Raw genomic sequence first — 16,334 nt, 5'->3', positions numbered from 1 at the left:
TCAATTCAAATTAGATTTATTTTCCCCTTTTGGCCTTGGTTAAGTAATTTATAACACTTGAGTTATCAACTCAGCTGTTGATTGAAATTGGATTTCTTTGCTGGTTAATTTGCACTCCAATAACTCTAGTCTCTCCATAGGAGTTGACTAAGACCTGAGGATCAAATTAATTTGTCCACTTGACTTTTCTTTATTTAGTAAGGGTTAATTAAAAGTGGGAGCAAAATCCAATTTTCATCACACCTGATAAAGATAACTAGGATAGGACTTCAATTTCTTATACCTTGCTAAGAGTTTTATTATTTATTTAAATTAATTCTTTACAATTTACTTTCTTGCCATTTACTATTCTTGCTTTTTATCTTATACATTAAAAAACCCAAAAATATACTTTTTCCATAATCAATAATAAATAATACCTCCCTGCAATTCCTTGAGAAGACGACCCGAGATTTAAATACTTCGGTTTATTATTTTTATTGTGTTTGCTTAAGTGACAAACAAAACTTTTGTACGAAAGAAATTCTTGTCGATCTAGAAGCTATACTTACAACGGGAATTTATTTGTGAAAATTCTAGATCGCGCGAGAGTTTCATTTGTCACTTATCAAATCAGTTTTAAATAGCCTGCCGGTGTATTCTTTGAGCTTGTATAAGATGCCGAAGGCTGTTGTTGAGAAATTGATTTTCTTTGGAGCAAGGAGGATAGAAGGAATGGTATGGCTTTGGTAAGATGGGATTTGGTGCAGGCCTCAAAGAAGCTAGGTGGTTTGGAAGTTGGAGACGCTATGGTTCAGAACCCGCCCTTTTGTTTAAGTGGTGGTGGCGCTTTGTGAAGAAAGAGTGCCCTTTGTGGAAAAAAGGTGGTCTGTTCTTGTAATAATCTGAAGCCGAATGAGTTACTGTTCACTCAAGTGTTACCTACCAAAGGAGGACTTTGGAAGGATATATGCCAGTTACAGATAAAGGAGCAACATATAAGGGATAAGATAATTACAGGTCTGTCCATGGAGATTGGTAACAGTCGTCGGACTAGGTTTTAGGAAGATGTATGGTTACATTGTGGATCCCTGAAAGATCGGTTCCCCAGGCTCTTCTCTGTTTCAATCCAGCGTGATTTGGTAATTGGGGATTGTGGGTTTTGGGATGGGTTAGAGTGGATTTGGAATTTTCTATAGAGGCGAGAGCTGTTTCAGTGGGAGTTGGATCTTCTGAGTCAGTTACATGAGGCTTTGAGACCTGTGAGGCTAGTATATAATAGAGAGGATAGAGTGGTGTGGAAATATGATAGACTTGATATTTTTTCGACTAACTCTTTTGTGCAGGTGATACAAGAAGGAACGCTAGCAGAGGATATAACTAGTTACAACTTTACTAAGACTATTTGGAAAGGTGTAGTTCCACCAAGAGTGGAGTTGCTTGCTTGGTTTGTCTTGACAGGCAGGGTGAATACTAAGGAGAGGCTAAGTCAGCTTGGGATACTCAACCAGGATGATAAGAGTTGTGTTTTATGTAACAAGGAGGTTGAGCAGGTCCATCACTTGTTTCTTGGCTGTGATTTTGCTTGGCAGGTGTGGAGCGCTTGGCTATCTGTGTTTGGCCGGCTATGGTCTCTTCCGAGTTTGCTGAAGGACCACTTTCTAAGTTGGACAGAAGAGCCGCGTAGGAAGGAGGACCGGAAGCAGCGGTTAAGGTGCTTTTGTGCTATCATTTGGAATATTTGGATGGAAAGGAATAGGAGGATATTTCAGAATAAAAGCTGAGGTGTAGAGAAAATTATCAACATGTCCATGTTTAACTGCGATGAATGGCAAGGTGTTTCTTCATGTTGTTGATGGCTATGCTAGAGATGACATGAAGGGTTTCTTTATTTAGTGTTTTTCTAGGAGTTACTTGTCTGCTTTGGATATCTTTTTCTATTTGCTCCACTCTACTGTGTTGAGCTCTTTCGTTTTCAATATATATATAACATAAATATAATTACATTTAAATTAAACTCTTAATTTCATGCCAACCATAAATTTGATGTATTTGAATAATCTGATAAATTTAACCGGTAAGGTTAACAACTAAGAGAAATTAAAGATATATAATTTGACAACAAAAATATAAAATAAATTATCGTCCAATAATATAATTCTGAAGAGAAGGAAACAAAAGTAAAATAAGATAAGAACAAATAGAACATAAAAAAAAATTAAAAGAAACGCAAAACATTAGAAACTCCGAAGCAATTTTGAAACAATGAAGCAACTTTTATTATTTGGTGCAGGTTAGGGGAAGAAGAAAAATAATAAAAAAGATATATATATATATATATATATATATATATATATATATATTTTTATCACATTTTTTAATCTGATAAACTAAGAATTAAGCTATTACGGATTAAAATTTCATTTAGAATTATTCTTTACATTCAAGCAATTTTAACATCTAATAAATTTATCCGAATGATTTAGAGTCACGCGTTTCTTTCTTCCGCTTTTTTCTCCACTCCCGTTTCTTCTTCTTCTTCACCTCTGATGCTACGTCTTCTTCTTCTTCTCCTCATTTTTTTTTATTATTTTTCACTTTCGTTACCGTCGTCACCAACACCACTTCCTCCTCCTCTTTCTTCTCCTTCTCCTCATCTTCTTCTTTTTTCATTGGAATTTCTTTTCCTCCTTCTTTTTCATCCTTCTCCTCCTCCATCATCATCATCGTCATTGTTGTCTTCTTCTTATATATACCGTTATTATCGTTACAGTCATTATTGTTATTGTTATTGTTGAATTTTTGCCATGTTGATGATGTTGTCTGATCCAAAATTAATTTTGGATGTGTTTTTATTCACGATTCAGTCTTGTTTGTGTGCTTATTTTCGAACTGAGTTTATGTGTCGCAATTATTATATAATTTTGATTTATTTTTGAGTTAATTGTATCGCAATTATTATGTAATTTCGGTTCATTTTTGAGTTAATTGTGTCGCAATCATTATATAATTTTAGTTCACTTCTGAGTGAATTAAGGTGCATTTGGACTCGTTGTCCTGCACAATTCAAAACTCTTTCTCTTCTTCCTCCTTATCTTCTACTGCTTCTTTTTCATCTTTTTCTTCTACATCTTCTCCTTCTTTTTCATTTTCTTATAGTTCTTCTTGTTTCATTATTTTAAGAGGAATAAAGCTAACCAAGAAAAAGAGAAGAAAATATAAAAAAAATGAAGAAGAAACATATTAATAACATTGTCTGATTCAAAATTAATTTTGGATGTGTTTTTGTTCATAATTCAGTCTTGTTTGTGTGCTTGTTTTCAAACTGAGTTTATGTGCCGCAATCATTATGTAATTTTTGTTTATTTCTGAGTTAATTGTGTCACAATTGTTATGTAATTTCGGTTTATTTTTTAGTTAATTGTGTCGCAATCATTATATAATTTTGGTTCATTTCGAGTGAATTAAGGTGCATTTAACTCGTTGTCCTGAATTCAAAACTCTTTATCCTCACCTTCTACTGCAATATCAGCAGCAACAAAAGAATAACGATGAGAAGAAAACACGCAAAAAAAGAGGAGAAGGAGGAACGCGAAGAAGAAGAATGATGTTTGCGTGTATAATCACGCTATTTTTAATAAAAATAGTTTTTATTGGTGTTGGATTTATTTAGTTAGACTTGAATGACAATATTATTTGAATGTGTAGTAAATCTCATACATAAAATAAGATTCAAACTTTCAATACTTATTTAAACAGACTAATTAATTAATCACTAAACTAATTTAAATTGATTAGATTAAGAAGATTTGCTTTAATAGATATATAGTTAGATATTTCTATCTAAAAAAATACATTATTTTATTTCTGATAATTTTTTAAAGTAAATTATATACTCCTCTTCATTTTCTCTACTGATCAAAAACCTCTTCATCACATAAATTTATTATTATTATTAGTAGCAGTAGTAGAAAGAATGAAGTATATTTTTTATCCGTAATATTTATAATTTTTTTAAAAAATAATATTTTAACATTTAATTTTATTTAATTTTGTCTTTAATATTTTTTATTCGTCTCAATATTTTTTATTTGTATTAAAGATAGTCTTTGAAATTTTCAATTTTATCTCTAACATTTTAAATGAAATTAATGTTCAAGAATAAATTTAACACAAATTAAAAATATTAAAAATAAATATGAATAAAATTAAATATTAAAAATATTTTTAAAAAAAATCACAAACACCAAAAAAAAAAGTACTTTATCCTATACAAATGTATTTATTAACGTCGACACTATCCATTAACAGCATGGTTCGTGAGAGAACACAGCCCATCAAATTGTTAAAGTTATGCGAGAGATTTTTTTAGATAATGACAAAATTGGCAGAAGGATATAGTTGTCTAACAAAAATAATTATTAGCGTATCAAATTATTATTTTCTAATTGTAAAGAGAGGAATCATGCTTTCATGAGATGGACAGGAATCAGAGTGAAATTTCACTCTCATTATCACCTACAGAGTCTCTCACAAAAGTTTCATTAATTGAATTAAGTGAAAAAGAATTACATCTTATAACAACTTTGAGAGATTTGTATAATGTTTCTAAAAATAAAAAAATAAAACACAATAACCATAGCCCCATGATTGGTGGATAAATTGGCCATTGAGACAATTATTAAGGACAGCTAAGATGAAATCGAAGAATACAACTGCGGACAAAAGCAAAATGCAAACTTCTTAGTTCACAAGCATTTTGAAAAATGACAAATTTTAAAAAAAATCCATAATTAGTATGCTCGAATATTTCACTTTATTTAAGAAATACGGTGTTAGAAATACTTTTTTTGTGTGTCTAAACGACAGTTAAAAATACTTACAAGAAATGAAAAAATTCTGATGTCAAAGTCAATAAATATTTTAAGAATAAAACCCAAATCAGTCCCTGACAATTACCTCGAAAGACAACGAGGTCCCTGACAAAAAAAACCTCAATCCGGCCCTTGACAAAAAAAAAAAAAACTCAACCCGGCCCCTGACAATTACTTCGAAAGGACAACGAGGCCCCTGTGCCAAAAAAAATTAATGTTATTTTTTTTAGCACAGGGGCTAATCTATCCCAAAAAAAATTATCAGGGGCCGGATTGGGTGTTTTTTTTTCTTGGGGGCCTCGTTGTCCTTTCGAGATAATTGTCAGGGGCCGGATGGGATATTCACTCATATTTTAATAAAGTAGAGTTAAAATTAAATGATCAATTGTCTGAATGGATAAGATATTTATAGAGATATCGTGTAGCAGATTATTTTAAAATGAGAGATTTTTTGAGAGATTGTGTGTAGTTATTATTAAATCATTTTTTCACGTTAGTCCATGATAACAATAAAGAAGTCTCACGGCTCACAAATTTAGCCCAATAAAATACATAAATTCAATTTTAATTTTAGCTTTTATTATTTTATCTTTATCTTATCTTTTATCTTTCATAAGTAAATACTCTATATATATATTTAGTTTTACTTTCATAAATTTCAATCAATCAAGAAATACATAACAAAACGTTCTTTATCTTTGCATACTCTTTATGTACTTTTTCAGTTTTATTATGGTATTAGAGCTCCTCTTGAGCTCTGCTAACATCCATGGATAAACCAACTAATTCAGATCCTAAAACCCCTTTAATCCTCTTTCCCACCATGAATAATCAACCTTCCAATTTAGCTCAGGATACAACTAATTCCTATTACATTCATCCAAGCGAAAATCCTACCTCAGTCTTTGTTGTCCCTGCTCTCATAGAACTATTATTCATGGAATAGATCATTCACTATGGCTATGATTTTCAAAAATAAATATGAATTTCTTACCGGTTCTATCTCCTCTCCTCTGCTTGATGATCCTCTTTTCTCGGCTTGGGAACAACTTGGTCTTGTCTTGGTTGTTCCATTCTTTGTCCCCTTCTATAACCCAAAGTGTCATTTATTTTGCCATTGCCTCCTCTGTTTGGACCAATTTGAAAGAACGATTTGCTCAGAGTGATCTTCTCCAAATTGCTGAGTTGCAAGAAGAAATTTATGCACTCAAGTAGGGCACTCTGTCTGTCACCGAGTTCTACACATCACTGAAGTCTCTTTGGGAGGAACTCGTCAGTTCTCGTCCTCTCCCGGTCTATTCCTGTCCAGCAACATCACACAGATCACAAGATTTCATAATTTGCTTTCTTAACGAACTGGATGAACAATTCTCGGTGGTGCAATCTCAAGTACTTCTCCTCAACCCATTACCTCGGTAACCAGAGTTTTTGCATTAGTCATCCAACATGAACGACAGCTACAAGTCGTCATTGGAATTCTAGACGGTCCACATTCCATCATTGCCGCCGTCGATTCACGGCACCCCTCACAAGGTCGCGGTCGCGGTCGTAGTGGCTTTGCCTCTGGCAAGGGTCGCGGTGGTTTCTCTTCCGGTGCGGGACGCGGTGGTTCTTATAATTTCTGCTTGAATTGCAGTCGTAGTGGTCACACGATTAAAGTTTGCTACTCGAAACACGGGTACCCGCCAGGGCATCCACGTCACTCCGCTGAATCTGCTAATGCTATCGCCACCACTCCTCCTTTAATCGCCGTTCCAGTTCATGATGAGAGGGCAGTCCTAGGTCATGTTGAAAGGCATACCCAACAGCCCAATTCAAACCCAATTTTGGATCTCTCAATAGCCCAACAACAAGCTCTCATAGCATTTCTCAAAAAGGTCGAGTCTCCCTCTTCAAAATATAGAGATAATCTTTCATCAAATCAAAATAGGTTTTTGCCTAGTCCGAGTACTCATTATCTTTGTTCTTTAAACACATTTTCTATTCTAAATAATTTTTCTAACAAAAATACCTTTTTAAATTCTTGGATTATTGATTTTGGTGCCACATACCATATTGCATCAAATTTATCTTGGTTTATTTCATATTACAAAGTCTCTCCTATTATCATTCACTTACCAAATAACACTAAAGTCACTACTTCTTGTAAGATGTTGTGCAATTTTTTTCATCGTTGATCCTTTATGATGTTCTTTATCTGCCTTATTTCAATTTTAACATTATTTTCATGTCCAAAATTACTTCCAATCTTCAATGTCAACTTACTTTTTTATCTTCTTCTTGTACTTTATAGGCCAACACATTGAGGACGATTGGTTTGGGTAGAATGAGAGAAGGCTTATATGCTGTTAAAAGTACTCTCACTTATAATCCATCAACTTCACCCTCCATTCATACTATCAAAACAAAATCAACCATTACACCATTCGACCTATGACATTTCCGTTTGGGCCATCTTTCTTAACAAAAACTTAATTATTTACTTAAGCAATTTCTTTTTATTTTTATGCATCATGATAAAACTTGTGATATTTGGCATTTTTCTAAACAGAAGAAACTTTCATTTTCTCAAAACTTTAATAAAACTAATGCAATTTTTGATTTATTACATTTTGATATCTGGGGTCCGTTTCGACAAAATTCTATTCATAATCGTAAATATTTCTTAACTATCGTTGATGGTTTTATTCGCTTTACATGGGTTGTTTTGTTAAAATTAAAAGAAGTGTAAAATCATGTAAAGAATTTTATTGCTTTAGTTGAAACACAATTCAACTCTAAAGTTAAAACTATCCGTTATGATAATGGACCAGAATTTATTTTACATGATTTTTATGCTTCAAAGGGCATTCTTCATCAACGTAGTTGTGTTGAAATCCTTCAACAAAATGGACGGGTAGAACGCAAGCATCAACATATCTTAAATATAGCTCGTGCTCTTATGTTTCAATCTAATTTACTATTATCTTTTTGGTCTTGTGCTATTAAACATGCTGTTTATTTGCTTAATAGAGTTCCATCATCTGCAATTAATTTTAAAACACCATTTGAGATTTTATTTAATCATCCACCAAATTATCATGACCTTAAAGTTTTTGGATGTTTATGTTTTATTTCTACCCTAATAAATAGATCAAAATTTGATCCAAGAGTAAAAAAAAAGTATTTTCATTGGTTTTCAAAAAGGTTTTAAAGGATATATTATTTATCTTTTGGATGACAAAAAGAATAAAATTTCTCGAAATGTTATATTTTATGAATTAGTCTTTCCTTTGGTCCACACAAATGGCTCAATTTCTCCTTCTAATCCAACAACAAATTCTGAACCAAACAATTTTTCAGTCAACACACCCAAAAACACCAACTCTTCCAGTTGAACCCTCACCCATACCCATCCAACTCCATCTAATTATTTATTTTCTCCAACAACCTCTCCTTTTTTACTGTTGTGTCCTAACCAACTTGAACCCATAACAACCGAATCTCTTTCGAGGTACACACCATCCTCTCCTTTTGTACTAGACACTAGTTCACCATTACCTCCTCATTCCCCGTCACCTTCCTCACCACCTGAGCAACCCCACCCTCGTCATTTCGACTAACCTCACCGACTTTCAGCATATCTCTCTGATTACTTGTGCAATTTCTCTCTCACCTCTACAAATCAATCTCCCTCAAAGTGCAGGTATCTTTTATCTTTAGTCATGTATTTTTCTTCTCTTTCATCTTCACATAAAAGATTTTTTTATCTCTACATTCTTACGTTGAGCCAAAGTTCTTTAAGAATGCCAATCAACACTTTAATTGGCGTAGTGCTATGAAAGATGAGCTGGATGCTCTTGAGTTGAACAAAACTTGGTGTCTTGTTGATTGTCCTGCAAGTGTTAAGCCGGTTGACTGTAAAGGGGTATATCGCATCAAACGCAAGTCTGATGGTTCAGTTGATCGATATAAGACACGTCTTGTGGCCAAAGGATTCATCCAAACTGAAGCTGTTGATTTCTTGGAAACCTTCTCTCCTGTTGTCAAGCTTGCTACCATCATATTAGTTTTGGCATTCGCCTCTATGAAGTATTGGCCCATACATCAGTTAGATATCAATAATGCTTTCTTACATGGGGATCTTTCTGAAGATGTTTACATGACTCTGCCACCCGGGTTTATATCTCCTCGACCAAATCAATGCTGTAAGCTACTAAAGTCATTGTATGGTTTATGACAATCTAGTCGTTTGTGGTATGACAAACTTTCTCATCTTTTTCTATCTCATGGACATCAGCAAACCTTATCTGATTATAGTCTATTTGTTAAATTTACTAGTGCTCAAATTTCTATACTTCTAGTTTATGTTGACGACATCGTTCTCACTGGTAATTCCGTTTCTGAACTGGCTGCCATTAAGTCTATTTTGTACCAATACTTCCAAATTAAAGACTTGGGCCCATTAAAAATTTTTTTGGGTATTGAAGTTGCTCAATCAGTAAAGAAAATTTGCTTATATCAAAGAAAATATTGTCTTGATCGTTTGGAGGATTTTAGTTTATTAGGTGCTAAACTTGCCTCTGTTCCAATGGATAGTACCATAAAACTATATCAAGACAAAAGTCCCTGCTATTTGACCCTTCTATGTATTGCCGTTTGGTTGGACGTCTTATCTATCTTACCACTACTCGACTAGACATCATGTATGCCACTCAACAATTAAGTCAATTTATGGCATCTCCTACTGAATCTCATCTTCAAGCTGCCAAGTATGTGTTACGATATCTGAAAACTAGCCTGGCAAAGGACTTTTTTTTTCCAAGAGAATCAGAAATTCAGCTTCTCAACTTCAGTGACTCTGATTAGACCGGATGTCCTGACACTCGGCGATCTTTAACAGGCTATTATTACTTCTTAGGCAGCTCTTTAGTCTCTTGGAAGACCAAGAAACAAACCACCGTTGCCCTCTCATCCACTGAAGCAGAATCATGCACTTTCCAACCCAACTTGTGAATTTCAATGGATACTAAATGTATTACAATTTTTACGCATCTCTCCTATCCGCCCACTAATTTTATATTGTGATAATCAAAGTGCTCTTCATATTGCTGCTAATCCGGTTTTTTATGAACAGACCAAACATTTATAGGTTAATTGTCACTTGGTTCGATAAAAAGCTCAAGTTGGAGTGATAAACCTTCTCCCCATTCCTTCTTCTGGGCAATTAGCTGACATCTTCACCAAACCTTTGTCTTCTCAACCCTTCTATCTTAATCTCAATAAGCTTGGTGTTATTGATATCTTTCATCCTCCAACTTGCGGGGGCGTATTAAATCACCCTTTTACCTTAGCCTATGACAACAATAAAAAAGTCTCACGGCCCACAAATTCAATCCAATAGAATATATAAATTCAGTTTTAATTTTAACCTTTATTATTTTATCTTATCTTTTATCTTTCATAGACAAAAACTCTCTCTCTCTATATATACTAGCGGCTTAATAGGCACTGCCGTGCCTGTTTAGCCGCTTTTTTATGGGATTTAAAGTTAATTATTTTAATAAATTTTAAAATTTTAAAATTTTAAATTCGAATAATATAAAAATAATAATATATAATAATCAATGATAATATAAAAATGTTCAAATTAAAATAATCATATATTACCTATTTATAAACAATAACAATATGAAATTAATTTAATTATAATGAACACATACATCACCTATCTACAAATCTACAAATAACATAATTCATAAAATAATTATTACAATAATATTTTATCTTCTTCTATATAACTCAAAGTCATACAAATAAATAGAAAAATACGATTGTTTACAAAAAATGAGCCATATTTAAAAGTCATATTTTTTCATTTGTTTAGGGACATTTTTTTTAAGTGGTAAACCAAAATACGGATCTGTATTTGAAGAATCTTTCTTGTGCCTACAAAAAGTGTAAAGAAGAAAAATAATTATGTCTTTTTTTGCTGAGTATAGATCAAACTATAAGTAAAAACGTTAAGATAAATCTAAAGTAATTTCTGAATTTGTACCGAGAAAAAATCTTTAGCAATTCCTCATACATCTCTTTATCAATAAATTCTTGAGCTTTGAAGAACTACAAAATTTAGAAATCAATAAAATATACCATATGCCAATACAAATTTCATTATATTTGAACGAAAATTTAACAATAAAAAAAATAAAACCTGCAAAATTGAAATTTCTTGTTTGAGGTTGGATTTGCTACACATGCACAACAAAAGAAGCCATTAAACCCTCTGTAGAGTATTCAAATCTATAGTTATCCGATATTACCTCTATTTTGTGCAATTTTTTAATCTAATGAAAGGTACCTGCAATGTTCTTCTTTACTAACATGAGTTGGTTCCGCTTCTGTGTGTTTGTCTCTGGAAAAAGAAAAATGTTTAAATTTATTATTACTGGTTTAAAATTATTTTTTGCAACTTTATTCAACATGGAAAACATAATCTCTGTTGCAATTTTAGAGTTACTTTTTAATATTTTAGACATAAACTCTTTCCCTTTATTTAATGAAAAATGAAGAATATAGAAGGGAGATAGATAATAGGCATATTGATAACATTCTGATTACGATGATTGCATTACCTTGTATGTTGTTGGAACAATATTTCCTTTTTTATCATCTTCCAGAATTGGGTCTTGTCTGTTTTAACCGTTCCTCCCCAACTAATAGAATAAATTTGAAAGGAATGAACCTATTAGATAACATATGAGTATGATTACTAACATAGAAATAGAAGTATGTATATTTAATGTAATTTTCATAGTAATTAATTTAAAAAATTACTTTATTGTCTATTGGTTCAATTGATGCAATTCCTTGCTCATCTTTCCATGCACTCCAGAGACTTTGGAATCCTTCTTCCTGTAATTGATATTTGTTAATATATTTCTAGTATATATATCTTGTATGTCTTAGTTAATCATAATTAGTACATACCTGTTGCATAAAACAGATGTTCAAGTTCGTTATCTTTATCTCCTGGCATATATTGATGAGCTCCTTTGAAATCAAATTGTCTATTAAAAAAATATAAGTCGTTAGTCATCAATAAATTGAAGTTTGTAAACAAAAATATCTATATCTCTGAAAGAGATTTAAAGATTAAAATGATATGAAGACTGAATTGTATCAAGAAGTAACTACACACTGATTTACTAAGAACATAAATTACCTGTGGTGAAGGTAACAATATTTCTTTGAAAACTACATTTCTGGTAAATTCTCCACTTGTTCCATATATTTTTCCTTCTTTGACTAAAATTTTTGTAGTTGACTGAGAAATACTTCGAGACAGAGCAACATATAATTGACCATGGCTAAATACATGTTTAGGGAGATAGATCCCTACTTTAGGAATGGTTTGTCCTTGTGATTTGTTTATTGTTATTGCAAAACTCAACCTTACAGGAAATTACTTCCGGATAAGTATAAAAGGCAGTCCTAAATTTTCTGTTGTTTTGTGTTTTATCCGAGGCAAGAAAGCTCTTCTTCCACAGTGATGACCGGTTAAAATTTCTACGTCCAACATGTTTTGAAAAGTTCCACGACATAGTAACCTTGTACCATTGCATAAGCCGGCCTTAGGGTCTATGTTTCTCAATAACATCAAAGGCGCACCTTTTTTTACCTTCAATACATGAGGTGGCAACCCGCCTGTAGAAACTGAGTTAAGGTATTCTTGTTGATATAAATTATTAGCATCTCCTTCTACCTCATCAAATGAGACTAAATTTCGTTCTTCTCCTGGAAACTAGTTGATAATTATATCATTAAGTTGTTGCACATCATGATTTTTTGGCGTCAATATTGCCCTTTCTACCATATAAGAAGCGTCCCACCCATGAGATTGTAAGTTTGGAAATATTTCTTCTATTAACTTGTGTAACGATGTTTCACCCTCCCACGGAATTGCCATATTTGCTTGTATCCGTACAAAGTCTTCATGTATGGTGGGCTCAATTCCATCACCAATGCGCATTAGATACTCAGCAAAAACATGATCATTAGAAGATTGCATATTTTTTCGCAAATAGAGAATTTTAGTGGAAGCCCATAAATAAGACTTAACTATAGAAGCTGAAATCATTTGTGACTTACTACCTTTCGGTACGACAGGCAGTACTTGGCAGAAATCTCCTCCCATCACCATCACTTTTCCTCCAAATGGCATATTGTTTGCTAATATATCTCTCAGAGTGTGGTCTAATAATTGCACCGATTCTTTATTTGCCATAGGTGCTTCATCCCAGATGATTGCCGTTGTTTGTCTAATCAGCTTTGCAAGATCTTATTGTTTGCTTATGTTGCAAATGGATGATGGTTCTGCATTAATTGGGATCTTAAACCTAGAATGAGCTATTCGACCCCCAGGCAATAATGTTGCGGCTATTCCTGATGATGCAGTTACCAAGACAATATGACCCTTATTTCTCAATTTTACAATTATAGCTCTGTAAAGAAATGTTTTGCCTGATCCTCCTGGCCCATCAACAAAGAACACTCCACTTTCTCTTTGATCAATTGTATTCATAATGCACTTGAAAGCTTTAGATTGATCATTGTTCAATCTTGCTACGGAACACAGGTCTTCCCGGGGTACTTCGATAGACAATTCTTCTTGGATAACTCTGGGTATCGAGTTGTCATTGTCATTTTCATGAGTTAGAGCTAGCAAATCGTATTGTGTAATCTGTTTTCCATGCTGAAGAAGTATATCATTTATATCCCTGAGTAGCTGATTTGTGAACACTAAGGCTGTTGTGGTGCTGGTTGACGGATAATAATCCACCATATATGAAAAAAATTCATCCCATAAGCTTCTTACATCTGTAGGCTCACAAAATATTAAGATGGTTGCAAACAACCTTCGTAAAGCACATGGCAATCGTAAAACAGAAGCCTCAACCAAACACTCACGGATGCTACTGTCACTCTCTAACAATCTTCGGTGTTGAGCAGATTGCTTGAAGGACAAATATTGGACCCCATTCACTGTTAGCACGTCATCCCAACTGATTGGTCCTCTTACATTAGATAACAGAATACACAAATAGAATTTTTCTCCTTCTGAAGGTGATACAGTATAAATTCGACCGATGGATCTCCTCTGTGTCTTGTGCCGACGCCATTCCTTTTCCTTGTTGTGCCAAGTGTAATACTCTGGAATTTCCCTGTACAAAAGATGCCTAGATTGTTGGTCCTCCTCACGATTTAGGACAAAGAACTCAGTGAGCATTGTTCTAGAGAAATAATCATCATTAAGTATTTCAGGAATGGTTTGGTGATCATAGAAGCTCACTTGATGTTGATTTGGCAAATGAATTTGTAACCTTTCCACTGATGGATACATTCGGTAAAGGTTAAATTTAAATATTCTCCAACATGCCTCTGGAGCAGCAATCCATCTTACATCAACAAACTGTTGGACCTCGTCAACATTAGAACCGTTGTGAACTTCCATTGCAACCCGGTCTGGACCCTTGTAGCAATATTTGTAGAGATACTTTATACTCTTGATGCTACTACATATCTCAATATTAATATGGCAATCATACTTTAGTAGTAGCCAATGGTTGTACGGAACTACCCATCTATTGTCAACCGTGACATTTTGGTTAATCTATACTGGAGTGTCGAATCGTCGCCTATATTGCGGATATGAGTCGTCACCACTTCGTGTTTCTGCTGCGAACTCTTTTGGGTAGTTGCGTTTACATTGGCCATTTTTCATGCAGGGTGAAGATTGATCAAGTGTACCGCAAGGACCATGAATCATATGTTTTAGCACCGCATCATGTAGGTGTGGTTCTACTTCTTTAGATGGTATCTCTGCACGTATCAAACTATCATAATGTTCCGGGTCAATTAACTTGTCATTTTTTTCTAAGATTAGTAACATATGTACATGTGGCAACCCTCTTTTTTGAAACTTAGTGACATAAATATAGCTCTTCACCTTTCCCAAGACACCCTTAGTAATTACATCCTCTTTCAGCTGTTCAAATTTGGCTCGAAAAATTTTTGTTGTTAGATCTGGACGATCTTGTGGAGTTTGAACTGGGTTGAGTTCTGAAGTTATTTCAGTCCAAGATGAATTGCATGTCATTGTGAAAAAAATATCTGACTTGCCCTCTTTAAGAACAATCGCCATTCCATCTTCATATCGTTGGGTCATGTCGCGACGGCTACCAATAAACGACGATGGTAATATTGTTCTTTTTCTTCCAACATTTTCTGAAGACAAATGTATAGAGAAATATATTAGTTTTAATAATTATTTTGGGTGATTCTTAATGATTTTCGAAGTAGCAATTAGATACAACAATATTTACCTGCATTGGTTTCACTTGTGTGCAAAGTATCTTGTAAACCTTGGTATAATTCAGCCCGTAATTTCTTCTGTCTAGTTCGAACCCATCTTAACTTTCCGGTTTCAATTTTCACATAGTTATCAATAACATATTGTTGTAGTAGTCGCCCTGCTTGCAATACGGTAGAATGATCATCGGGGCTATAAATTTTTAAGAATTTGCAAAAATGATTAGATACATTGATCAATTTTTTGGCAGAATTTTATTGAAGTCTATACTGCGTAAGAAATGGGGATTTGTACCTGGAGCATATAACTATTATATGTTCGGCATGATACTTTGCCGCCACTTTGACTTCGGGTACTGATATCCCATCCATGAGTTCCAAATGGAAAAAGAAGAGGATATTGTAGTGAATCGTAATAGCCAACGAATTCCTGAATCCTTCGTAGGCTACCAGCATGAGTTTGCACCTTGATATCTCACCCACGAATCATTGTTTTAACGTCATCACCAACAATTATAGCTGCTACATGCGACGCAGTTGGAAGACTATTTGTGGCTGATTAGCAGGTCGCTCTCTAATGACCAAACTACACTCATGTACATCTGACCGTTGTGCAAGCTGGCGAAACACATGGAGAAAAGGATTATACCGGTGTAGCAATTGTTGTAACTTGAAAACCAATGTTTCATGTAGTTGTGTGTTCTCCAGCATCCTATTCTGCAACTTGTGCTCAGTATCATATATGTACAGTTGCAAAAACTGTGGCCGCGTGCCCTGATCCGGATAAAATCTCCCTATATTGTGATATATTGAGCCTTGAGCACGAAATGTATATATACCTCGACCTGTTATAGCCAGTTATTCGTCCATGTGCACACCACACGAAGTGAAGGAAAATACATGATTGTATCCACGAATATGTTTTCTAAAATGGTTTCCTTTTGCAGAGGGGTCCAGGAAGATTTCCAACAATTCCTGAGGAGCATTTACTTGGGGAAGAGAGACTTTTCCCCCATTACAGCACATTTCGAACGTCTCATGGTAAAATAGACGTGCGCTACAGTAATAACATGTCCTTGGGATTGGTAGCGGAGTTCGAATTATTGTTGCATCCTCTTGAAAATTTCGAGC

General features: G+C 33.9%; 1 protein-coding gene and 1 pseudogene across 1 annotated transcript; both read right to left on the bottom strand.

Annotated features, from left to right (window-relative positions):
• Window positions 1-11,801: 11,801 nt before the first annotated feature.
• On the bottom strand, window positions 11,802-14,346 carry LOC107633256 (uncharacterized; annotated as a pseudogene).
• A 159-nt stretch (window positions 14,347-14,505) lies between these two features.
• On the bottom strand, window positions 14,506-15,659 carry LOC107633257 (uncharacterized). Its single transcript, XM_016336895.1, has 3 exons — window positions 15,499-15,659; window positions 15,218-15,396; window positions 14,506-15,119 (listed from the first exon to the last, which is right to left on the bottom strand). Exons 1-3 carry the CDS (start codon window positions 15,657-15,659, stop codon window positions 14,506-14,508), a joined length of 954 nt encoding a protein of 317 aa, XP_016192381.1.
• Between the last annotated feature and the right edge of the window lie 675 nt (window positions 15,660-16,334).

The sequence above is a fragment of the Arachis ipaensis genome, chromosome B3 (assembly GCF_059453495.1).
Source record: "Arachis ipaensis isolate K30076 ecotype BB chromosome B3, ASM5945349v1, whole genome shotgun sequence".
NCBI classification, from domain to species: Eukaryota; Viridiplantae; Streptophyta; class Magnoliopsida; order Fabales; family Fabaceae; genus Arachis; species Arachis ipaensis.
The sequence above is the reverse complement of the archived record's forward strand: the minus strand, read 5'-3'. Positions and strand labels throughout refer to the sequence as shown.